This window comes from Balaenoptera physalus (genome assembly GCF_965194825.1).
Source record: "Balaenoptera physalus genome assembly, chromosome: X".
Classification (NCBI taxonomy): Eukaryota; Metazoa; Chordata; class Mammalia; order Artiodactyla; family Balaenopteridae; genus Balaenoptera; species Balaenoptera physalus.
The window spans coordinates 54,369,533-54,396,494 of NC_138903.1; the positions used below are offsets into that span (position 1 = coordinate 54,369,533).

The following is a 26,962-nucleotide window of genomic DNA, read 5'->3' on the forward strand; positions in this document are numbered from 1 at the left end:
ATCCTTATTTTTTTGTATCTGGTTTTTTCTTTTTTCTTTTGCCCTACCCAGATATGTGGGGAGTTTCTTCTCTTTGGGGAAGTCTGAGGTCTTCTGCCAGCGTTCAGTAGGTGTTCTGTAGGAGTTGTTCCATAGGGAGATGTATTTCTGATGTATTTGTGGGGAGGAAGGTGATCTCAATGTCTTACTCTTCCGCCATCTTGAAGGTCTCCCCCAGTAACATACTGACTTGATTACTGTAGCCTTGTAGTATAGTCTGAAGTCGGGAAGCCTGATTCCTCCAGCTCCATTTTTCTTTCTCAAGATTGCTTTGGCTCTTCAGGGTCTTTTGTGTTTCCATACAAATTGTGAATTTTTTTGTACTAGTTCTGTGAAAAATGTCATTGGTAGTTTGATAGGGATTGCACTGAATTTGTACATTACTTTGGGTAGAATAGTCATTTTCACAATGTTGATTATTCCAATCCAAGAACATGGTATATCTCTCCATCTCTTTTTATCACCTTTAATTTCTTTCATCAGTGTCTTATAGTTTTCTATGTATAGGTCTTTTATCTCCTAGGGTAGGTTTATTCCTAGGTATTCTATTCTTCTTGTTGCAAAGGTAAATGTGAGGGTTTCCTTAATTTCTTTTTCAGATTTTTCATCATTAATGTATAGGAACGCAAGAGCTTTCTGTGCATTAAGTTTGTATTGTGCTACTTTACCAAATTAATTGATTAGCTCTAGTAGCTTTCTGGTAGCGTCTTTAGGACTCTCTATGTATAGTATCATGTCATCTGCAAACAGTGACAGCTTTACTTCTATTCTGATTTGGATTCCTTTTATTTCTTTTTCTTCCCTGATCACTGTGGCTAAAAATTCCAAAACTATGTTGAATAATAGTGGTGAGAGTGGGCAACCTTGTCTTGTTCCTGATCTTAGTGGAAATGGTTTCAGTTTTTCACCTTTGAGAACGATGTTGGCTGTGGGTTTCTTATATATGGCCCTTATTATATTGAGATAAGTTCCCTCTATGCCTACATTCTGGAGGGTTTTTATCATAAATGGGTGTTGAATTTTGTCAAAAGTTTTTTCTGCATCTATTGAGATGATCATCATCTATTGAGATGACCATATGGTTTTTATCTTTCAATTTGTTAATATGTTGTATCACATGGATTGATTTGCGTATATTGAAGAATCCTTGCATTCCTGGGATAAACCCCACTTGATCATGTTGTATGATCCTTCTAATATGCTGTTGGATTCTGTTTGTTAGTATTTTGTTGAGGTGTTTTGCATCTATGTTCATCAGTGATATTGGCCTGTAATTTTCTTTCTTTGTGACATCTTTGTCTGGTTTTGGTATCAGGTTGATGGTGACCTTGTAGAATGAGTTTGGGAGTGTTCCTCCCTCTTCTATATTATGGAAGAGTTTGAGAAGGATAGGTGTTAGCTCTTCTCCAAATGTTTGAAAGAATTCGCCTGAGAAGCCATCTGGTGCTGGGCTTTTGTTTGTTGGAAAGTGTTTTAATCACAGTTTCAGTTTCAGTGCTTGTGATTGGTCTGTTTATATTTCTATTTCTTCGTGGTTCAGTCTCAGAAGGTTGTGCTTTTCTAAGAATTTGTCCATTTCTTCCAGTTTTTCCATTTTTTTGGCATATAGTTGCTTGTAGTAATCCCTCATGGTTCTTTGTATTTATGCAGGGTCAGTTGTTACTTCTCCATTTTCATTTCTAATTCTGTTGATTTGAGTCTTCTCTCTTTTTTTCTTGATGATCCTGGCTAGTGGTTTATCAATTTTGTTTATCTTCTCAAAAACCAGCTTGTAGTTTTATTGTTCTTTGCTATTGTTTCATTCATTTCTTTTTCATTTATTTCTGATCTGATCTTTATGATTTCTTTCCTTCTGCTAACTTTGGGTTTTGTTTTTTCTTCTTTCTCTGATTGTTTTACGTGTAAGGTTAGGTTGTTTATTTGAGATGTTTCTTGTTTCTTGAGGTAGGACTGTGTTGTTATAAACTTTCCTCTTAGAGGTGCTTTTACTGCATCCCATAGGTTTTGTGTCGTCGTGTTTTCATTGCCATTTGTTTCTACCTATTTTTTGTTTTCCTCTTTGATATCTTCAGTGATCACTTGGTTATTTCGTAGTGTAGCCTCATTTGTTTAGCCTCCATGTGTTTGTATTTTTTACGGGTTTTTTCCTGTCATTAAAATCTAGTCTCACAGCACTGTGTTCGGAAAAGATACTTGATAGGATTTCAATTTTCTTAAATTTACCAAGGTTTGATTTGTGACCCAAGATATGATCTATCCTGCAGAATGTTCCATGAGCACTTGAGAAAAATGTGTATTCTGTTGTTTTTGGATGGAATGTCCTATAAATATCAATTAAGTCCATCTTGTTTAATGTGTTCATTTAAAGCTTGTGTTTCCTTGTTTATTTTCATTTTGGGTGTTCTGTCTATTGGTAAAAGTGGGGTGTTAAAGTCCCGTACAATGATTGTGTTGCTGTCAATTTCCCCTTTTTTGGCTGTTAGCATTTGCCTTACGTATTGAGGTGCTCCTATGTTGGGTGCATAAATATTTACTATTGATATATCTTCTTCTTCGATTGATCCCTTAATCATTATGTAGTGTCCTTCTTTGTCTCTTGTAATAGTCTTTATTTTAAAGTCTATTTTATCTGATATGAGAATTGCTACTGCAGCTTTCTTTTGATTTCCGTTTGCATGGAATATCTTTTTCCATCCCCTCACTTTCAGTCCGTATGTCCCTAGGTCTGATGTGGGTCTCTTGTGGACAGCATATATATGCATATTGTTTTTGTGTCCATTCAGCTAGTCTACATCTTTTGGTTGGAGTGTTTAATCCATTTACATTTAAGGTAATTATTGATATGTATGTTCCTATTCCCATTTTCGTAATTGGTTTGGGTTTGTTTTTTTCGATCTTTTCCTTTTCTTGTGTTTCCTGCCTAGATAAGTTCTTTTATCATTTGTTGTAAAGCTGGTTTGGTGGTGCTAAATTCTCTTAACTTTTGCTTGTCTGTAAAGGTTTTAATTTCTCTGTCAAATCTGAATGAGATCCTTGCTGAGTAGAGTAATCTTGTTTGTAGGTTTTTCCCTTTCATCACTTTAAATATGCCCTGACACTCCCTTCTGGCTTGCACAGTTTCTGCTGAAAGTTCAGCTGTTAACCTTATGGGGATCCCCCTGTATGTTATTTGTTGTTTTTCCCTTGCTGCTTTTTTATATTTTTTCTTTGTATTTAATTTTTGATAGTTTGATTAATATGTGCCTTGTCGTGTTTCTCCTTGGATTTATCCTGTATGGGACTCTCTCTGCTTCCTGGACTTGATTAACTATTTCCTTTCCCATATTAGGGAAGTCCTCAACTATAATCTCTTCAAATATTTTCTGTCCCTTTTTTTTTCTTCTTCTTCTGGGACCCCTATAATTCGAATGTTGGTGCATTTAATGTTGTCCCAAAAGTCTCTGAGACTATCCTCAATTCTTTTCATTCTTTTTTCTTTATTCTGCTCTGTGGTAATTATTTCCACTATTTTATCTTCCAGGTCACTTATCTGTTCTTCTGCCTCAGTTATTCTGCTATTGATTCCTTCTAGATTATTTTTAATTTCATTTATTGTGTTGTTCATCATTGTTTGTTTGCTCTTTAGTTCTTCTATGTCCTTGTTGAACGTTTCTTGTATTTTCTCCATTCTATTTCCAAGATTTTGGATCATCTTTACTATCATTACTCTGAATCCTTTTTCAGGTAGACTGCCTATTTCCTCTTCATTTGTTTTGTTTGGTGGGTTTTTACCTTGCTCCTTCATCTGCTGCGTATTTCTGTGTCTTCTCATTTTGCTTAACTTACTTTGTTTGGTGTCTCCTTTTTGCAGGCTACAGGTTCATAGTTCCCGTTCTTTTTGGTGTCTGACCTCAGTGGGGAAGGTTGGTTCCATGGGTTGTGCAGGCTTCCTGGTGGAGGGGACTGGTGCCTGTGTTCTGGTGGGCGGTGCTGGATCTTGTCTTTCTGGTGGGTAGGACTGCATCTGGTGGTGTGTTTTAGGGTGTCTGTGAACTTATTATGAGTTTAGGCAGCCTCTCTGCTAATGGGTGGGGTTGTGGTCCTGTCTTGCTAGTTCTTTTGCATGGGGCGTCCAGCACTGGAACTTGCTGGTCATTGGGTGGAGCTGGGCCTTAGTGTTGAGACAGGTATCTCTGGGAGAGCTCTTGCTGATTGATATTATGTGGGGCCTGGAGGTCTCTGGTGGTCCAATGTCCTGAATTCAGCTCTCCCACCTTGGAGGTTCAGGCCTGACACAAGGGTGGAGCGGCAAGACCCTGTCAGCCACACGACAGATGAGTGGCTTATTATCGAGGATATTTAACCACACAACAAACAGCCAGATGAAGAGATTCATAGGCTGAGGTCGAGAACAAAGAAACTTCAGTCCTCTTGGAGTTTGGAGCCCAGCACAGTGGCACATGGAGGCATTCTGCTTCACCAACCTGGAAGCTCTCTGGAACCTCTCCTTTTGGATTTTAATGGTGGCTTCACTACACAGCCATGGTTGATTAAATCCTTAGTCATCGGTGATTAATTCAACCTCCAGAACCTTTCTCCTCCTTCTGGTAATCAGGGTGTCGGCCTGAAAGTTCCAACCATCTAATCAAGTTGGTTTCAGAACACTTTTATAGAGGGGGAAAGGAAGTTGGCAAGGCTATAGTAAACAGAATTCATCACTTTTCATTGGCAGAGTCCTTGCCAGGAAAAAAGTCCTCTTCTTCCTATTGGGCTCTGCTATCCTCACAGGGCATGAGAGCTCCCCCTTCTTGTCTCCCAAGTATTTAATTGAGAGTTCTCTGGTTTTGCTTTTACAGTTCTTCCATGTCTTTTTATCACTTAATATCTCATTTATTTTCAGTGGTGGATTATTTTCCATTTTCTGGATGTTCCACAATTTATTTATGAATTCACCTACTGAAAGACATTTTGGTGGCTTTCAAGTTTTGGCAATTATAATGCTGCTAGAAACATCTGTATGTGAGTTTTTGTGTGGATATAAGTTTTCAATTCCTTTGGGTAAATTCCAAGGAGTGCAGTTTCTGAAATGTATGATAAAATTATGTTTAGCTTTGTAAGAAACTGCCAAACTGTCTTCCAAAGTGGCTGTACCATTTTGCATTCCCACCAGCAATGAACAAGGGCTCCTATTATTCCAGATCTCAGCATTTGGTCTTGTCAGTGTTCAGGATTTTGGCAATTCTAATAGGTGTGTAGTAGTATCTCATTTTTTTATTTTGCATTTCCCTGATGAATATGATGTAAGCATCTTTTCATATGCATATTTGCCCTCTGTATATCTTTTTTGGTGAGGTGTCTGTTATGACCTTTGTCCCATTTTTTAATTGGGTTGTTTGTTTCCTTATTGTTAAGTTTTAAGAGTTCTTTGTGTAATTTGTATAGAAGTCCTTCATCAGATGTGTCTTTTGTGAATATTTTCTCCCAGTCTTTGGCTTCTCATTCTCTTAAAAGTGTCTTTTGCTGAGCAGACTTAAAAAAATTTAACTAAGTCTTGCTTATCAATAATTTCTTTCATGGATCATGCCTTTGGTGTTGTACCTAAAATGTCATTGCCATACCCAAGGTCATCTAGGTTTTCTTCTAGGTTATCTTCTAGGAGTTTTATAGTTTTCCATTTTACACATAGGTCTGTGATCCATATTTAGTTAATTTTTGTGAAAGTGTAAAGTCTGTGTCTAGACTCATTTTTTTTTTTGCATGTGGATGTCCAGTTGTTCCAGCACCATTTGTTGAAAAGACTATCTTTGCTCCATAGTATTGCCTTTGCTACTTTGTCAAAGATCAGTTGACTATATTTATGTGGGTCTATTTCTGAGCTTTCCATTGATCTATTTGTCTATTCTTTGCCAATAACACACTGTCTTGGTTACTGTAGATTTGTAGTAAGTCTTGAAGTCGAGTAGTGTCTGCTCTCCATTGTTCTTCTCCTTCAATATTGTGTTGCTTAGTATGGGTCTTTTGCCCCTCTATATGAAATTTATGATAACTTTATAATCAGTTTGTTGATATTCACAAAATAACTTCCTGAGATTTTGATTGAGATTGCATTGAATCTATAGATCAAGTTGGAAAGAACTGACATCTTGACAATATTGTGTCTTCTATCCATTAACAAGAACTATCTCTCCATTTATTTCATTCTTGATTGATTTCATTCATCAGAGTTTTGTAGTTTTCCTCATGTAGATCTTGTACATATTTTGTTAAGTCTATCCTTATGTATTTCATTTTTGGGGTGCTAATGTAAATGGTATTGTGTTTTGGATTTCAAAATTCTTATTCATTGCTGGTGTATAGGCAAATGATTGGCTTTTGTATATTAATCTTGTGTCCTGCAAGCTTGCTATAATTGCTTATTAGTTCCAGGAGTTGTTCTGTCCATCCTTTTGGATTTTCTACATGCAATAATGTCATCTAGTACAAAGACAGTTTTATATCTCCCTTCCAAATTTTATACCTTTTATCTTCTTTTCTTGTCTTATTACATTAGCTAGGACTTCCCGTATGATATAGGAAAGGAATGGTGAGAAGAGATATACTTGCCTTCTTGCCAATCTGCGTGGGAATGCTTTGAAGTTCTTACCATTACGTATGATCTTAGCTGCAGGTTTTTCACATATAGTGTTTATCAATTTGAGGACGTTCCCCTCTACTCCTATTTTAATGAGTTTTTGCCATAAATGAGTGTTTGATATTGCAAATGCTTTTTCTGCATCTATTGATATGATGATGTGATTTTTCTTTTTCAGTATGTTGCTATGATATATTACATTAATTGATTTTCAAATGTTGAACCAACCTTGTCGTCATTCCACTTGTTCATGTTGTATTATTCCTTTTATACATTGATTTTATTTGCTAATATTTTGTTGAGGGGTTTTGCATCTATGTTCATGATAGATATTGGTCTGTACTTTTCTTATGAAGTCTTTGCCTGGCTTTGGTATTAGGATAGTGTTGGCCTCATTGAGTGAGGTAAGAAGTATTCCTTCTGCTTCAATTTCTGGAAGAAATTATAGGTAACTGGTATAATTATTTTCCCTTAAGTGTTTGGTAGAATCCACCAGTGAACCCATCTGAGACTGGTGATTTCTGTTTTGGAAGGTTATTAACTTTTTTAGAAATTATAATTGACATACAAATTATATGAGTTTCAGGTATACAACATAGTGATTCATCAACATGATAGATCTAGTTACCATCTGTCACCAGACAGAGTTATTACAATATTATTAACTATATTCCCTATACTGTACTTTACATCCCCATGACTTATTTCTTTTATAGCTGGAAGTTTGTACCCCTTAATCCCCTTCATCTATTCACCCATCACCCAACAACCCTCCCCTCTGGCAACCACCAATTTATTCTTCATACCTATGAGTCTGTTTCTGTTTTAGTTTGTTTGTTTGTTCATTTGTTTTGTTTTATAGATTCCAAAACATATAAGTGAAATCATACAATATTCATCTTTCTCTGACTTATTTAACTCCACCCATATTGTCATAAATTACAATATTTCATTCTTTTTTATGGATGAGTAATATTCCATTATTTATGTATCCCACCTCTTCTTTATCTATTTGTCTATCGATGGACACTTAAGTGGCTTCCATTATCTTAGCTATTGTAAATAGTACTGCAATTAATATAGGGGTACATATATCTATTTGAATTAGTGTATTTTTATTTCTTTGGATAAGTACTCAGAAGTAGAATTGTGGATTAGATAGTAGTTCTATTTTTAGTTTTTTGAGGAATCTCCATACTGTTTTTCATAGTGGCTATACCAATTTACATTCCCACCAACAGTGTATGAGGGTTCCCTTTTCTCCACATGCTCTCCAACACTTGTTTTTTGTCTTTTTGATAATAGCCATTCTGACAGGTGTGAGGTGGTATTTCGTTGTGGTTTCAATTTGCATTCCCCTGATGATTAGTGATACTGAGTATATTTTCATGTGCCTGTTGGCCATCTGTATGTCTTCCTTGGGGAAAAAAAAATCTATTCAGCACCACTGCTTATTTTTTAATAGGGTTGTTGGTGTTTTGATATGGAATTTTTTATATATCTTGGATATCACCCCCTTATTGGATATATTGTTTGCAAATATCTTCTCCAATTCAGTTGGTTGCCTTTTTGTTTTGTTGACAGTTTTCCTCACTGTGCAAAAGCGTTTTAGTTTGTACTGTCATTTGTTTACTTTTTCTTTTGTTGCTATTGCCTGAGAAGACATGTCCAAAAAAATATTGCTAAAACCAATGTCAGAGAGCATACTGCCTATGTTTTCTTGTAGGAGTTTTATGGTTTCAGGTTTTACATTTAAGTCTTTAATCCATTTTAAGTTTATTTCTGTGTGTGGTGTAATGAAGTGGTCCTGTTTCATTCTTTTGCATGTAGCTGTCTAGTTTTTTCAACACCATTTATTGAAGAGACTGTCTTTTCCCCATTGCCTCCTTTGTTGTAGATTGAGCACGTAAGTGTGGGTTTGTTTCTGGGCTCTCTATTCTGTTTCATTATTATTTCTTGATTCAATTTTTAAATAGATATAGGCCTATTCAGATTGTCTATTTCTTCTTGTGTGAATTTTTGTTGATTTTGTCTTTCAAGGAATTGGTCTGTTTCATCTGGGTTATCAAATTTCTGGGCATACAATTATTCATAATATTCTCTTACTATCCTTTTATTGTCCAATTAATAATTTGTGTCTTCTCTCTTCTTTGCATAATTAACTTGGCTAGAGGCTTAGCAATTTTAGTAATCTTTGCAGAGCACCAGCTTTTGGTTTTGTTGATTTTCTTTATTGAATTTCTGTCTTATTTGATTTTTTGATTTTCCTCAATGTCTGCTCTAATTTTAATTTTTTTTCTTCTCCTCTCTTTGGTTTAATTTGCTCATTTTCCCTAGTTTCCTAATGTGGAATCTTATTTATTTTAGATCTTTCTTGTTTTCTATTCAATGTTATAAGTTTCTCTCAATGCATTACTTTCAATGCATCCCATGAATTTTGATAAGCTGTATTTTAATTTTCACTTAGGTAGAAACATTAAAAATTTTCTCTTGAGGCTTCTTCCTTGACCCATCTGTTATTTAGAAGTATGTTGTTCAATCTCCTAGCATACTGGGCTTTTCCAGCTACATTTTGATTATCAATTTCTAGTGTAATTCTATTGTGGTCTGAGAGTATACTTTGTTTAATTTCTATTCTTTTATTTATTTTTCCAGCTTTATTGTGATATAATTGGCATACAACATTATGTAAGTTAAAGTATACAATGTGATGATTTGATACACATATATATTGTAGAATATCTACCAAAATAAGGTTAGTTAACACATCTTTCACCTCACATAATTATCAATTGTTGTTATGGTGAGAACATTAAAACTCTATTCTCATAGAAACTTTCAAGTATAGAATATAGTATTGTTAACTGTATTTAACATGCTGTACCTTAAATCCCCTGAACTTATTAATCTTGTAATTGAAAGTTTGCAAACTTTGACCAATGTCTCCCAGTTTCCCCCATCCCTCAAGCCCTGACAACCACTGTTCTGTTTCTATGAGCTTGATGTTTTTAGATTTCACATTTAAATGAGATCATTCAGATTTGTCTCTGTTTGTCTGACTTATTTCATTTAGCATAATGCCCTCAACGTCTATCCATGTTGTCACAATTGGCAGGATTTCTTTCTTTGAAATGGCTGCATAATATTATATATCTGTATCTATATTTAAAATGTTTTCTTTATCCATTTATCTGTCAGTGGACACTTAGGTTGTCTCCATGTCTTGGCTGTTGTGAATAATGCTGCTATGAACATGGCAGTGCAGATATATCTTTGAGACAATGATTAAATTTCCTTTGGATACACACTCAAAAGTGAAATTACTGGATCATATGGTAGTTCTACTTTTAATCTTTTGAGTAACCATACCATTTTTCATAGTGACTCTACTAATTTACATTCCCACTAGCTGTGCACCAGGATTCCCTCTCTCCACATCTTTGCCAGCATTTATTACCTCTTGTCTTTTTGGTAATAGTCCTTTTGAAACATGTGAAGTGATATCTCATTGTGGTTTTGATTTGTATTTCCCTGATGATTAGTGACATTGAACACATTTTCATGTACTTATTGTCATTTGTATATCTTCCTTAGAGTCATGTCTCTTCAAGTCCTTTGCCCATTTTTAATCAGGTTCATTTTGGTTTTTTTGTGTTGAGTTGTAGGGTTTCTTTATATATTTTAAATACTAATCCCTTATCAGATATATGCTTTACAAATATTTTCTCTTATTCTATGTTTTACCTTTCCATTCTCTCAGTAATGTGTTTTGATAGACAAAAGTTTTTAATTTGGGTGAAATCCAATTTATATATCTTTTCTTTTGTTGTCTCTGCTTTTGATGACATGTACAAGAAATAACTGCTAAATCAAATGTCATGAAACTGTTCCCCTATATTTTCCAATTCGATTCTTTGGTATGTAGATATCATTTTACCAGTACCACCTGTTGAAAAGACCATCCTTTTTCCGTTGAGTGATCTTAGCACTGTTATTGAGAATCACTTGATCATATATATGAGAGTTACTTCTTGACACTCTACTCCATTAGTGTATTTGCCTATCTTTATACAAGTACCACATTGTTTTGATTACTGTAGCTTTCTATAATTTATGAAATCAGGAAGTGTGAGGTCTCCAGCTTTGTTTTTCTTTTTCAAGATGTTTTTGTCTCTATGGGGATACTTAAAATTCCATATGAATTTTTGGATGGAATTTTCTCTTTCTGACAAAAAATGTCTCTGGAATTTTGATAGGGATTGCACTGAATCTGTAGATTACTTTGGGTAGTATTGACATTTAACAAAATTAATTCTTCCAATCCATGAATATGAATGTCTTTCCATCTGTGTCTTATTTCTTTCAGCATCCTTTTGTAGTTTCAGTGTACATTTCTTTTACCTCCTTTGTTAAATTTACTCCTAGGTATTTTATTATTATACATGCTTTTGTAAATGGAATTGATTTCTTAATTTCCTTTTCAAATTATTCACTGTTAACATATAGAAATCCAACTGATTTTTTGCATGTTGATTTTGTATCCTGCAATCTTGCTGGGTTCACTTATCAGTTCTAACACTATATTGTATATTTCATTTATTTTATATCTTTATGTATTCAAACCTAGATAACAGATTATTTTGACTCTTCCTTTCCAATTTGGATCCCTTATATATATATATTTTTTTCTTGCCAATTGCTCTTCCTAAAACTTCCAGTACAATGCTGAGTAGAAATGGTGTAAGCAGGCACTATCGTCTTGCTTCTGACTTTAGAGAAAAAGTTTTCACCATTGAGTATGATGTTCACTTTGGATTTTTCATATATGGCCTTTATTGTGTTGAGATAGTTTCCTTCTATTCCCAGTTTATTGAGATGTTTTTGTTTTCTTTTAATCATGAAATCGTGTTGTATTTTTTCAAATGTTTTTTCTTCATGAATTGAAATGATCATGTGATTTTTTTCCCCTTTCATTTTATTAATGTAATAGGGAAGAACAAATCTGACTCCATATTAGATCCATTCTTTTTACTTTAACCTTACTTTAAGCTTTGTACTCTGTTGCCTGTGCTTAGGCTGTCTCTGCACCTTTTGTAAGAGAATGTTGCCTATATCTTGAAATATACAAAATAGCCTGACCATGACCTGGCCTGAACAGAGAATAGCATTTGTCTTGTTGGAGGTTTACAGGAACATTGTGACCTGACTGTGACCTGACCTACATGGACAGCTGCAAGAACAAAGGATCCGACACCAAGAAGTTTGCAACAACTAACTACACTCCTCCCTCACCTTGCCTTTAAAAAGGCTTTGCTGAAAGCCTTCGGGAGTTTGGGCTTTTTAAGGCATGAGCTATCCGACTCCTTGCATGGCCCTGCAATAAACCTTTCTGTGCTTCAAACTCTGAGGTTTCGGTATTGTTTGGCCTCACTGTGCATTGGGCACACAGACTTGCATTTGGTAACGTTAATGTGGCATATTACACTGATTGATTTTAGTATGTTGAACCATTTTTGTATTCCAGGAATGTATCCCACTTGGCTATAGTGTATGTGCTTTCAATGTGCTGTTGAATTCTGTTTGCTAGTATTTTGCTGAGGACATTTACTTCAATATTCAAAAAAGAATATTGGCCTGTACTTTTCTTATAGTGTCTTTGTCTGGCTTTTGTATCAGGGTAATGCTGGCCTCATAGAATAATGTAGTAGGTGTTCCCTGCTCTTCAAGTTTTCAGAATAGTTTAAGAAGAATTGAATTAATTCCTCTTTAAGTGTTAGAATCCACCAGGATTGCCATCTTGTACTGGGTTTTCTTTGTTGGGAGGTTTTTGATTATTGATTCAATATCCTTAGTAGTTATGGGTCTATTCAAATTTTTCTTTCTTCATGATTCATTCTTGGTAGGTTGTGTGTTTCTAGGACCTTGTTTATTTCATCTAAGTTATCCAAGTTTTTGGTATACTCTATTATAATCCATTTCTATAAAATTCTATAATTAGAATATAGAAATGTATGGAAAATTTATAAAATTAGTAGTAATTCTATTAAATTCTATATTTTAGATATAAAAATGTATGGAAAATTTATAAAATTAGTAGTAATTCTATTAAATTCTATATTTTAGATATAAAAATATACAGAAAATTCCATAAAATTGGTAGTAATTCTATGAAATTAGTAGTAATGTCCACTCTTTTGTTTCTAATTTCTGATATTTGAGTCTTCTCTCTCTTTTTTTTTTCCTTAGTAAATCTAACTAAAGTTGCATGAATTTTGTTGATCATTCCAAAGAGCCAACTCTTGTTTTTGATTTCCCTTATTGTTTTTGTATTTTCTATTTTACTTATTGAAGCTCCAGTCTTTATTATTTTCTTATTTCTGGCAGCTTTGGGCTGCTATATCTTTCTGGTGAATTGATACTTTTGTTATTATATAATGTCCTTCTTTGCCTTTTGTCATAGTTTTTATTTTAAGTCTATTTTGTCTAGTATTAGTATAGCCACCCCTCCTCATTTTTGGTTACTATTTGCGTGGACTATCCTTTTCCAACCTTTTTCAATCTATTCATGCCCTTGGATCTAAGTTGGGTCCCTTGTTGATAACATACAGTTAGATTCTGTTTTTTTTTTTTTTAAATCCATTTTGTCAACATATATCTTTTTATCGGGGAGTTTAATTCATTAACATTTAAAGTAATTACTGTTGGTGAAAAGCTTACTATTGTAATTTTGTTATTTGTTTACTGTGTTATACCTTTATTGAACCTCATTTTCTCCATTATTGCCTTCCTTTGTGCTCAGTTGACTTTTTTTGTAGTGATACATTTTGATTCCCTTCTCATTGCCTTTTGTATATCTTCTTTAGATATTTTCTTTATGGTTACCATGGGGATTACATAAAACATCTTAAAGTTATAATAATCAATTTTAAATTGATACCAGCTTAACTTCAATTGCATACAGAAACTGCCCTTTACAGTTCTGCCTCCCTTTCTTTATGTTAGTGATGTCACAAGTTACATCTTTATACTATGTGCACCCATTGACACAGAGTTCCAATTATTTTTTAGGCATTTGTCTTTTGCTTCAACTTGAAGGACTCAAGTTTTTTGAGTAGGGCAGGTCTTGTGATAACAAATGGCTGCTTATAAATGTAATAACTCCCCTAAGAGTTAACACCCCAGCTTCTCAAGGCCTTTGCTTTTATACTGTGCTTCTCTACCAGTATTTTCTTGCCTCCATTTTCTGTGGCTCTGTAGTCCTGTGACTTTCACGAGATGTGCTCAGTTTCATGTGGTTTTTCCTAGCCTGAGATCTGAGGTCCATTTTAAACAACACAGAGACTGATCCTTCCAGCAGCCCCCAGGAAGGTTACAGCATGGCAAATTAGTTCCACTCTGCTTTCTCTGGTTTGACAAAGTAACTGGGGACGGGGCCACTGCTTCCCTCCATCCACATCATGCCAAGGAGGGAGTGGGTCAAGGATGAGTAAAAAAAAAAATCACAAAATTTTCTAGCTTTGCGAATGGGGCTTTTTTTTTGATTGGGCATTTGATTGGATACTATAGATATTTGTCTGATATCCAGAAGTCTTATAAAGTCATTTTATTTAGTCTCTAGTCATTTTAAAATATGTTTCTATGGGGGAATGAGGATTTGGATCTTCCTATTCTACCATCTTGCTTTAAGCTTTTATCTCCTTCACATTTGAAGAATAATTTTACTGGCACAGAATTTTAGATTGGTGGTTTTCTTCTTTTAATGCTTTAAATATTTTATTCTACTCTCTCTGTGCTTGCATGGTTTTGAGGATTAGTTTAACACTTATCCTTGATTTGTTATAGGTATAGCATTTTCCCCTCTGTGGCTCCTTTCAAGATTTTCTCTTTGTCTTTTATCTTCTGCATTTTAAATATGATTTACATATGTGCAGATTTTTCTGGTATTTATTCTTCTTGGTATTCTATGAACTTCCTAGATCTGTGGTTTGGTATCTATCATTAATTTTCAGAAATCCTTAGTCATTATTGCTTCAAATAGTGCTGGTTTTCCTCCCTCCCTCCCTTTCTTTCTTTCTTCCTTCCTTCCTTCTTTCTTCTCCTTACACCCATGTTATACCTTATGTAATTGTTTCACAGTTCTTGGTTATTCTGTTATGTAATTTCCATTTTAAAAATCTCTTCGGATTTCAGTTTTGGAGGACTCTATCGATGTTTCTTCAAGTCACTGATTCTTTCCTTGGCTGTGTCCAATCTATTGATGAGCTGATCAAAGGCATTCTTCATTTCTATTACATTGTGCTTCATTTCTAGCATTTCTTTTTCATTCTTCCTTAGCGTTCCCATCACTCAGCTAAAATTACCCATCTGTTCTTGCATGTTGTTCACGTTTCCCTTCTGTTGAAGAACTTCATTTAACCAGTATTTAAGAGTAGGTCTGCAAGCAAAAAATTCTTTTAGTTTGCCCTCATCTGAGAATGTCTTTTTCCTATGCATTCCTGAAGGATAGTTTCAATGAGTATAGAGTTGGCAGTTAATAGGTTTTTTTTTAACAGTTGAAAAACTATCCAACTCTTCTCTGGCTTCCACAGTTTCATATGAAAAAATCACTCTCACTTGAATTGGTAGCTGCCTATAAAATCCTATCGATAATGTGTCATTTCACTCTGGCTGTTCTCAATAGTTATTTTTCTCTCAATATTTTTTGTCTTTAGTTTTTAGAAGTTTAATTATGATGTGTCCTGGCAGGTATTTCTTTGGGTTTATTTTGTTTGGGGTTTGCTCAGCTGAAATCTGTAAGTTTGCACTTTTCACCAAATTTGGGAAGTTTTCAGCCATTATTGTTTCACATACTCTTTCAGCCCCATTCTCTTTCTACTTTCCTTCTCCAATTCCAAAGATACAAATGTTGGCTTAAAAAATGTTACACAGAGGCTTCCCCGGTGGCACAGTGGTTGGGAATCCACCTGCCAATGCAGGGGACACGGGTTCAAGCCCTGGTCCAAGAGGATTCCACATGCCGTGGAGCAGCTGGGCCTGTGCGCCACAACTACTGAGCCTGCGCACCACAATCACTGAGCCCACGCACCACAACTACTGAAGTCCATGCACCTGGAGCCCATGCTTCGTGGTGGGAGAGGCCACCACAAAGAGAAGCCCACGCACCTCAATGAAGAGTAGCCCCCCTCACCACAGCTAGAGAAAGTCCACACGCAGCAACGAAGACCCAACACAGCGAAAAATAAATAAAACAAACAAACAAACAAAAAATGTTACACAGGTCCCTGAGGCTCTACTTATTTATTTGTTTATTTTAAAAGTCAATTTTCTATGTTTTTCAGATTGGGTAAATTCTATTAACCTGTCCTTAAGTTCACAGATTTTATCCTGTTATCTTCATTCTACTAGGATACCAACCAGTGAAGTGTTTTTCTTTCTTTTTTTTAATATGAAGTGAGAGAGTAGCATTGACATATATACACTACCAAATGTAAAATAGATAGTGGGAAGCAGCTGCATAGTATAGGGAGATCAGCTCAGTGCTTTGTGACCACCTAGAGGGGTGGGATAGAGAAGGTGGAGGGATGCTCAAGAGGGAGGGATATGGGGGTTTATGTATACATATAGCTGATTCACTTTGTTATACAGCAGAAACTAACACAACATTGTAAAGCAATTATACTCCAATAAAGATGTTAAAAAAATTTTATTGTATTTTTCTGTTGTATAATTTCTGTTTGGTTCTTTTTTTAAAAAAATAACTTCTATTTCTTTACTGTGACTTTCTATTTTTCATTTGTTTTAAAATAATTTATTTGCCTTTTTATTAGTGTTTTATGATGAGTTTTAAAATCCTTTTCAGATAATCTGATTCATCTCAGTGTTGATGTCAGCTGTTTGTCTTATTCAAATTGTGATTTTCCTGGTTGGAAAATGACTTTCTATTGTATCCTGAACATTTTAGTTTAGTATGTTAGGAGACTCTGGGTCCTATTTAAATCTTTTTTAGTAGGCAGTCACCTTAATTTTAGCATGTGGATTCTGGCCTACTTCTGTCAGCTGTGGTTCCAATGGAAGTTTAGGTTTTAGAACCTTTGTGGTGCTATTTTTCTGCCTGATTTATCTGGTGTCACCAGGGTTCCCACTGGTTTTTGCTTGTGCTACCTCAGAGGGTGGAAGGGCTTTCCCCAGGCCTGTTGCCCAGTGTCTCTCACTGGGGGATGGAAATCTCAGGTCTGCAAGAACAAAAAGGCTTCCCTGGCTGGTCTTTTACTTTTACAGTGTCCTCCCTGCCTGTGGAAATGGAGAGAGCTTCCTGGGATGAGCACTTGTTGTGGCAGGGCATCTCTTATTGATGCCTCCTGGCTACTGCAGTGTCTCTGGGTGGGAAAGGGCAGAGATGAGAGCCCTTCACTTAGTTTATTATTATTAGTGGGGAATATGGTCTTGTTCAATCCTCTTTGCCAATGCTGCCAGGCTCACCTCCTGTCAGAGGGAATCCTGTTCAATCTGGGGGAGAAATGAGCCTCCCTGGGCTGCCTTCTGTTGTTAAGTTGGAGGTCAGGAAATACCCAAGAGAGGCCTAGAGAAATGAGGGAGACTTTCAAATGTGCTGTGACTCACATATACCCAAGTGACATTTTCCACTTAAAGAAGTGACATTGTCAGTTCTCAGTTATTTGGTTCCTTGCTTCTGTGTGATAGCGTCTATGTTTGACAGGAAACCTGAAACTTCTAGGTTCAGTTTGACGGGATTTACCAACTTATATATGAAAATCACCTCCAAAGTTATAAAGTGATTTTGCAGCTACAACTTCCCTTGCTTTCCACAATCACAGTGTGAGACCAGCAAGATTGAGATTATTCCTATTTTGCTAATAAGAAAACACAGTAAGTTGGGAGACTGAGACTCATCCAGAAGTGATTTCTCATTCAGGGCCTTCCATTGATACTTTTCCCCTTGTGAAACCAGACCTTTACTGGGTGACAGGAGGCTGTGGAAATAGTTGATTTAAAGGGACCCAGCTTGCCATGTCCTCGGCTGCAACTAACACAGTAGGTTACCATGGAACTACAGAGTGGATAAATAAGTTCAAGTTCAAGCTTATGTTCCGTATAAAGTACCCTGAGAATCTGGAAATCAAATTACCCTTAGAGAATCTGTTGGTAAAAAATCTTCCCAGATAGATGAAATTATCCATCTGAACAGGTCACCTCAGGGAAGAGGGTATCATATCAGAAAGGAGGTTGCTGAATTCCAATAGAGGGAAATGGGGTGTAGTCCACAAAGGCAAGATTGAAATTTGATGTAAAAAGCTGTAGCCTGACCAAACAATAGGGAGTTGGTTGAATAAACTATAGTTCATACAGTGAGATACAATGTGATCATTAAAAGTGAGATCAATTTATATATATATAGAGGTAGAAAGGTGTTCAAAATATATAAGCAAGAAACATATAGGAGTGTATAGTACGATCTGATTTTTATTCTATATGCATGCATGTAGATTTATCTCTGCATAGAGGAATTATGAAGTCTTTTTTTTGGTTCTCTATATTTTAAAAACATTCTATAATGAACAAATGTTTCTCAGTTAATTATAAAATAGAGCCATAGCCTAATCCACTTGTTATGAACTGAATGTTTGTGTCCCACCAAAATTCATATGTTGAAATTCTCCCTCCCCCAATATGATGATAATAGGAGATGGAGCCTTTGGAGGTGATTTGGATTAGATGAGATGATGAAAGTTGAACCCTCATGAATGGGATCAGTGACATTTTAAGAGTCATGAGAGACCTTGCTTCTCTCTCTGCTCTCCACCATGTCAGGATACAGTGAAAGACAGCTGTCTAGAAAGCAGGCTCTCATCGGACAACAAATCTGCCAGGTCTTGGGCTTCCCAGCCTCCAGACCATGAGAAATAAATGTTTTTTATAAGCCACCCAGTGTCTGGTATTTTGTTATAGTAGCCTAAATGGACTGACAGAAGTTGTATTGTAACCTTATTGTATTGTAACTTGATTGTCTAAAGACAATGTGTCAAGAGTAAGAAGGGTGTTGAATGGATTGAAGAAAAAGGAAGCCTAAGAATAAGAATTGGTTTGTTTAATTAGTAGCAACAGGGCTGAAAGTAGAAGGAGCCTGACTAATGTATTTTGATTGATTTTTAAAAATTTGCCAGGCACTTAAGCAGGTAGTACGTCACATGTTAGCTCAGTTAATCTGCATAACCACTCTGTGTGGAAGGTATGATTATTACCCCCATTTTCCAGATGAGGCCTCTGAGCCTCACAGAGGGGAAGTAACTTGCCCAAGGCCATACAGCTAATAAATGGCAAAGCCAGGACTAGAACCCAGATCTCCTTGTGTTCTACCCACTGGAGGCCCTGGGCATGTAGTTTCCAGAGAGGGAGGCTCTGCTTTGGGGCAAGGAGAGATCACTGGCCTCTTTTGTGGCCTGGAGGAAATAACCGCTGAGTTCATGAGGCTCCATGTGTGAATATTCTTGTTGGATGGGAGGTGGAGAAAAGAGAAGGGGCCGTGGAGGGGGTGAAGAGCCAGATCCCTGGATAGATCTATCCCCCAATGTGAATGAACAAACTGGTGTTCAGTCAGTATGCTTTTGTGAGTTAAGTGGGTGTCAGTCTTGTCCTCCCAGCTCATCAATGCTAGATAGACTCTGCACTCCACAGTGCTGTCCAGAACCAGGCATCCTCTCTGATACCTGTTTTGTCTTATTTTAACATCAACATTTAACCTACCTGCAGATTCTGTCTTTATAAGGTGGTTCATCCATTAAGGCTAGGTCAGGGTACCTTTTTTTTGAAGGTACGCCACCTTTCCTTTAATTTGTAGCTATTACACAGTAAACTCACACACATAAATGATTGAAGGTTTTAAATTCTAGACCAAAAAACTGTATCAACCAACATCTTCAAATCGGAACACAAGTGCAGAAGGGAGCCAGTGAGCAATTTGGCACTGGACTAAACGAATGACAGTGAACATTGTGACAGGGTCACACACCCATACCCCACTGGTATGACAGGTTCAAGATAACACACAACAGGAAGTTTAAAGTCAATCATATACACTGTTGTATCTTGGAAAGTTCAGACTTGAGCTGCTGCGACAATCATTCTGTAAACCTGGGGCTAATGAAAAGTCAGGTTCTCAAAGAACCTACACAGCCTGGGTTCTGATTTATACATCAGTTGCATGACGTTCATGCAGGTATATGGCTAACATTATCACACTACAGGTAACAATGGTCATATATTTGAATACTACTTCTAAAGCTGCCTGATCAATACACCCCAGCAAAAAGGACAATTACTTCACCATCACTTTGGTTTGTATCTCTGGCTTAACAAGTCCTAAAGTCCCCATGGCACTTAGCTGGACAATATCAAAGTTAGAGGTCTAGCACTAAAACAGTTTTTTATTCTTGGATAAATTCTCTTCATCTGAATGCCCAAATGACCTGTCCAACCAGATGCTACTGAAGTTACAGTAAACACATACACATACACAAATACTCTTACTATGAGTTACATTCCAAAAAGACTGAATTTATTACCTGTTCCTAAGCCTGAGGCACTGTTAACTAGAATACAGGACATGGTCTGTTTCAAAACTAGCATACATGCTCTGCATTCCTATTGGCATTCACAAAATACAGAAATAACCCTGCCTGCAAATGTGAGGTGGTGGCATGGAAATACTTTATATGAACTGGTGTGGCCAACTGCATGTGAGGTAGGATCAGAGACATGAGTCTTTTGACAGTGATCACCTAGTGACTTTGGTGTACATAGTCTCATCTGACTGGTGGCAGGGGTTCCAATGATGTTTCACCTACAAAGAGGCAAAGAAGGAACTCAGGACCCAACAGCCTTAGAGACATATATTAATGGGAGAGAATACCACCTACCATCCTTGACACTTTAAAAGAAAAGGAAACCCAGGACCACATACCCTAGAAGAGAAAATTGTTGACATAGAAAATACACAACTCAGAGCATTCTAAAGGAAATAATTTCTACCAGTGTAAAAGATAGCCTTAAAAGAAAATATGTCGGCCATAATACTACCTGGAAAAGAGGACCTTTTTTGGACCTTATTGGAGCACATTCAATCTTAATTAATTGGTATGCTGGTCATCCTGGACTAGCATATACTCCTTCAGCTTAATTGGCCAGGTGTATTTCTATACTACCTTCTCTTTCCTCCTCCCTTCCCCCCACCTTCTCCACAACTGGGATTCTATAAGGGCTAGTGTAGAGCTCTCTAAAGAGTCAGAGTACAAAGCCATGAAAGTGGTTGAAAAGCAACAAAGCTTTGGAAGAGAAAGAGGCTTTTAGGTCACCCCCAAAGCTTTAGAAAATACCAGGGAAGAGAGCACCAGGCTTAACACAGAAGCTGTTGGTTTCACACAGGCCAACTTCTGAATATGTTTTTGTTTAGCCCCAGCAAGACACATGGGCCTAAATTAGTTTTCAAAGCGCACTTGCCTTTTGTGAAGACAAGTCACAAATCACAGAGCATGTAACACACTTTTACTTGCACTGACATCTAAAGGAGACATGGGCTGCTGTGACTGGTGATGAAACCAATACTTCCTATTTAAGGGGAAGGCACAGACTGTCAAGTCTCACAGCCAGGGAATCAGAGAAGACATGTTCTGTATGGCTTGAAAATCACTTTTTTTTTTTTTTTTTGCATTGGAAAAGCTTCTGTTGCTGCCATCAAATGCTTTGAAAATGGAAATGTCTCTAAAAGGGAAACAAACTAAGAGTCCTTTACAACCCCAAATCTTTTCCCTTGTCCTTTGTTTGTTTGGCGTCACCTAATAGCCAAGCCATTTCTTCACATTATGTTAAAAAAATAACTGAATAGGAAAAAAAATTAAGGCTTAATCCATGTCTGCTTTTTGTTTATAAATGTCTATATAAAAAGTCAGGTCTAGATTTGGCACTTAGAAGAAAGTAACCAGATTTGGTTACAATCACATCTGCCTGTATCATACATAGAATTCTGGGAGGGAGAGGCCTGAGGGTGGGGGAGAGATTTGGTACAACAGATATCATTAAATCATATACTTTGGAACTTGAGAAAGTGAGAACAATCTTCGTAGGAAGAAACCAATCTGAAGTATAGTATACCCCTTTTGAGACAAGTATTTTTCTTACAGGAAATTTACATTTCCCTACACAACTGTTTTTTTAAAAAGTCACTTTATAAAATGCTCTCAGAAAGATTTCCCAGTGGTACATCAAAGCTTAATATCATCAAGAAAAGGTGTTATGTGTTTAATAAAAGTCACTATGTAACAAAGATCGGACATAGTTATTAAACTTCTCTGTCTGCTAAATTCAGGCCAAGCTTAAATATTTACCAATCTGGTTTGAAAGCAACTCATAAAAAGACTTGGATTCCTTCTGGTTGGAAGTGTTCAAGGAAAGATCTTGCATTCAGTGAAGTGTGAAGTGTTTCTTAGACAAAATATGTCCATGCATGTTGACAGGCATGACAACTGACTTGGTAGTAATTGAACACAGTTTCTAGGATGACTTTCCAAAAGATACCTGTGCCTAATACATGTACCATAAGCTTTATGTTCTTGCCCAGTTAGTGCCAAATAAAGTTTCATGCTTTCTTTCATACAGCAAACCCCATCCTTGAATTTCTTCTTTAAAAAGCTGTTACTTAGGTTTGTTATTTAGGATTGTTTTAGTTATTACCATGAGGAATCTGTTATTCTATAAACTAACACTTAATGACTTTTTAAGAAAGGTGTTCATGTAGAATCTGAGCATGGCCACACTCCCAGGCACAGAGCCTGCCTCATGCTTGGAAAAGATAAGGAGTGACCCCAGGCCCATGTAAGCTGTGTAGGAAACAGGCAGATGTCAGGTTCATGGATGAGACAGTGGCAGGTGGTTAAATGCCTTCCTATTTAAGTGGGGCAGTCACATGAGAATGGAATTTTCTACTCAGGGAACTGGAAGGGTAGGGCAGTGGCGGAGGGCGTCACATTTCTTTCACAGCATAGGTGCTATATGAGGGTATGAAATGAAAGCCATTAATAGATGATCTTTTTTAGTATACCCAGTAACTTTCCTTCAGGAGCCTCCCCTCTATTGCTAGGCTCCTGACTACAGATAGCTACTGGGTTTTTACCAGTGCATAAATATTTGGATTCTACTGAACTTTTTCCCTCCTTCAGATTTACAAATCCAACTGTAAAACAGGGAGGTGTTATGTGTTGAGAGTAAATAGGGGATTTTCACAAGGTTTTCCTTAGTTCCATGTATGTCATATACAGGTAACATAGGACATGCTGGGGAATAAAAATAATAAAAGACCAAACAAATTGACTGGAAATAGCAGTGTTGCTCTTCACCACTTCTCAGTCTAGAACTATATTGAAAAGAACTTGTCACTAATGATTAATTTTGTTTTGGATCTAAGAAATAAGGTTTGGTACTATGTACAGGTCTGTAGAAATAAATCTGAGACCCTTAAACTAACTTTTTATAGGATTTGTAAAGGTCATTTGCCTTTTTTCTTTCTCTGAAAAGACCTTAACACACTATTGGAAATATCATACTAGTTAATGGACTATAAAATTCAGATTGAGATATGGGAGAAAGCCCTGGGTATAAAGCAAGATCCAGAATAAACTCATTTGTAGCAGATGATTGGTATTGTCATCCTCTTTGATAACTTCCTTCACAGAGCCAGGGTTTAGATAGAGCTTCCAGATCAAAATGACTTGTACAAATACCAATTATTTTCCAGAATTAAGAAGTCAAATGACAACTGGCAACATCTGATGATTTATGTTATATAAGCCAAAGACCAAACAGTGGAAAGAGGGGATGAGAAGATACAATAGGAAATCACATTGATGTTTTAAAATTATAGGAACAAGGCAGCTATCAAGGAGAGGTAAGTAGAAAAATGGCCCCTATTTACATATGAAAAAAAGACAACCAAAATGACTTAGAGTTCTTCCGCTAAATAGGAATTTTTTTGTGTGTCCATAGTTTAGCTAGGGGTAAGAAATCAAGGAACTATCCTGGGTCTTCTCTGCTACTTCTAACACTTCGATTAAAAGGTCCCTCTTTCTTATAGAGAAAAGTAACTAATGAGGTGATCCTTCAGAGGTGTCTGTATTTACAAATGGATATGGTAGTAACAGAGATGGCTCTTTCACTAAGACATCTAATTTTTTAGCTTAAACTAGACATATGGTATACAGAATAGACATCTTAGGTGAAGACATGGATTCTATTGGCAATGGGAGTTCTGAAAATGCTGACAATACGTAGTGCATGACCCAAACTACCCAAGACTTACCCTACCCCAGCATGTGGAAGTGGGTAAACTATGACTGAATATCCAATAGGAAAGTGTACAGCGTGTATCAACCCCAAATGGGGGAAAGTTTGGTGTTTAAACAACACATCCCCTTCTCCCTGGAGTATTTGGGCATGCTTTAAGAATAGACTTTTTTCAAAAGTGTACATTAGCACAAGGTGTTAAGACTACGAGATTTTAAAAGTAGTGCCAATTATGTCTAAAAATCCACAAACTTGATGTGATGTCTAGGGAAGTAAAACCACTGGTCTTCATAAAAATACCTAAGAAGAGGGACTTCCCTGGCAGTCCAGTGGTTAAGATTCCATGCTTCCACTTCAGGGGGAATGGGTTCGATCCCTGGTCAGGGAACTAAGATCCCACATGCCATGCGGTATGGCCAAAAAAAAAAAAAAAAAGACCTAAGAACAGTCCTGTTTTAGGAAAACTTAGATGGGCACATATACCATGTGCAAGCCAGGGTCTAAAGCGCTGAGATTTTCAGTTGTCTCCTGAACTGATGTTGAGAATGCTATTGATCAATATTATTAATTCAGACCTCACTATTTTGGAATTGATCATTTTACAATGTAGTGGATTTAAGTTTATCAATGGGCTATCTATTAAAAAGGGATTTGGCTGAGTATTATAAGACCTAATCAGGGTGTGAGTTGGGGAAAACAAGTGTTGTAACCTAAGAAAACTATTTCCTTATATGTTCTAAACCACCAAGCACCCATGGATCATTTTGATTTATTTCTCAGGCAAATGTTGGGGTCTCTATTGGCAATAATGTTAGCTTACATTGTATGACTAAATATAATTCCAAGTAAAATTTTCTTTTAAGCTATTATGCAATTCAGCTACCTGTTGCACACCATCTCTCCCCTCAACAGGGGCTTAATTCTCCACTGTGACAATATTTCAACTTGTTCTCATGCTATAATAGTAAGGGTGGAAATGTTAGGGAGGCTGATCTTTAAGGAAAATGGAATAATGGAACCAGCCTAATATCTCAGCTGAAAAGCAATATTTTTAAAGCTAAATCCCATTCTAGAATAATAACATATTCTTTCTCTTGCCTATATTCTGGGCTGCTTGACATGCATATACTGGTTGCTTAACTAGTAAAGGCCCTAAATCCCCTTCCAGACTCTTAAGTGGGACGAGGGGTGCCCTGGCCTTGCCCATTTAATCCAATTAGAAAAGCAGCACAGCCTTTTTTTGAGACAAGGATCATTGTGGGTGTTGCAGGTGCACCTAATATGGAAGCAGATGAATAGCTCACTGTTGCTTAGAGAAACCTGCCTCCTTGATGATGGCCTTAGAGAGTCCTGTGTCTTCAGAGAGGCCTGTGGTCCCAGAGAAGCTCATGGCCCCAGAGATGCTGATGTCTTCATAGAAGCCCATAGCCTCAGAGGTGCCCGTGTTGCCAGAGATGCCTGAGACCCCAGAAATGCCTGTGTCTCCAGAGAAGCCGACATCCCCAGAAATGTTTATGGCCCTAAGGTTGCCCATGGTCCCATAATAGTCAGGGTGGAGGTCTGCACACTGGCTTTTTACTTGATCCATCTGAACTCGAGGGCCTCCTTCCCTAGAAAGAGTGCCATTCTCCATCAAGGTATTCAGGTCTCCATCAATACCCATAAAGCTGAGAGGATTGGTTAAAGGAATTCCCAGGTGTTGAGATAATAAACGCCCTAATTGAGAGCAGGTACAGACTTCTTCTGGTGGCTCATCATGGGCTTTCACTTTCTGTCATGGGAGCAAGGAATGGTTGAAAAGAATTAGAAACCGGAGTAAAACTAGGCAAATATCACATTGACTTATAGGGATCCTGCCTGCTGTCACTTATATGGTAGCAAATGACCTTTTGCCCCCTCCTCATCCTCAAACATCTTTTCTTCATCACTTGACATAGTGCTTTAAAAGCCCTACTACTAAAGACCCTCAAGGGTCTTGTATATATAAAAGTTCCCTTTTCTGATAAATGCAATTTTATTACTGGGAGCAGGGAGGGCAAGGGAAAGGATCACTAACATTTATTGAATACCTCCATGTGCCAGGCACTTTGCATATAGTATTTCCTTTTATACTTAAGAGTCTTATTAGTTAGGAATTAGCTGTATTTTACAGATGAGGAAACTGAGGCTCAGAGAATTTAAGTCACCCCAAATTCACACATTTAGGAAGTGGTAGAGCTGGGATCTGACCCTGCCTCTTCTTAATGCCAAAGTCTATTATCTGTCTACTACTTCATGCTATCTCCAATGGATATTTTCACCTTCAGGGATAACACAATGATTCACTGATACTTTACAACAGTGATTCTTAACTTTTGTGGGTCATAGACACCTTTGAAAATCTGAAGAAAGTGATGGACCTTCTTCTCAGAAAACTGCATGCATTCACATGTGAGTGCATGAGATGGCACACAAACAGTTTTTAGGTATAATTTCAGGGGTTTCACACACAGATCCCCTGAAGGGCATCTGTGGATATCTATGGGTTCATGGACTCCAGTTAAGAACTCCTGCCTTAGGGTATAAGCATACCACTCTTATTTTCCTGGAAATCACAAAATCACACACACACACACACATACACACAGTGATAACCCTTGGAGAGAGAAACTGAATGGGTAGGTGGCTGGGAGAGTTTTTTCAATGTTCCATTTTGTACATTTTTGTATTCTGCATATTCTAACTTTATACTTGTACTGCCTTTTTTTTTTTAAATGTCAACGGGGTTATCTGTTGGGCTGCTTTTGCTTCTCTTCTCTGTATTAAAAAAGGAATGTTAATAATAGTTATTATTTTAAAAGGAAGCCTTACTTACTTTTGAACTTTAGAATCAGAAAGTGATCTGATTCAATCTAGAATGAATCTGATTCTCTCAGGAATTAGGCAGGAATAAGTGAAAGGGCTGGGTTTAGAATAGGAGACCTG

General features: G+C 36.8%; 1 protein-coding gene across 4 annotated transcripts in view; it reads right to left on the reverse strand.

Moving 5' to 3' along the window:
• Positions 1–4,199: 4,199 nt before the first annotated feature.
• The window catches only part of MTMR8 (myotubularin related protein 8), a 223,727-nt gene continuing 200,964 nt past the window's right edge, over positions 4,200–26,962 (reverse strand). For 3 of the 4 annotated variants that reach the window (XM_082444954.1, XM_082444953.1, XM_082444952.1), the window contains one exon: positions 4,200–25,769. In XM_082444954.1, coding sequence (XP_082301080.1) covers positions 25,299–25,769 — 471 coding nt within the window. In that variant the 3' untranslated portion in view covers positions 4,200–25,298. The remainder of the gene's footprint in view (positions 25,770–26,962) is intronic. The other variant, XR_014258437.1, reaches the window with a different exon arrangement.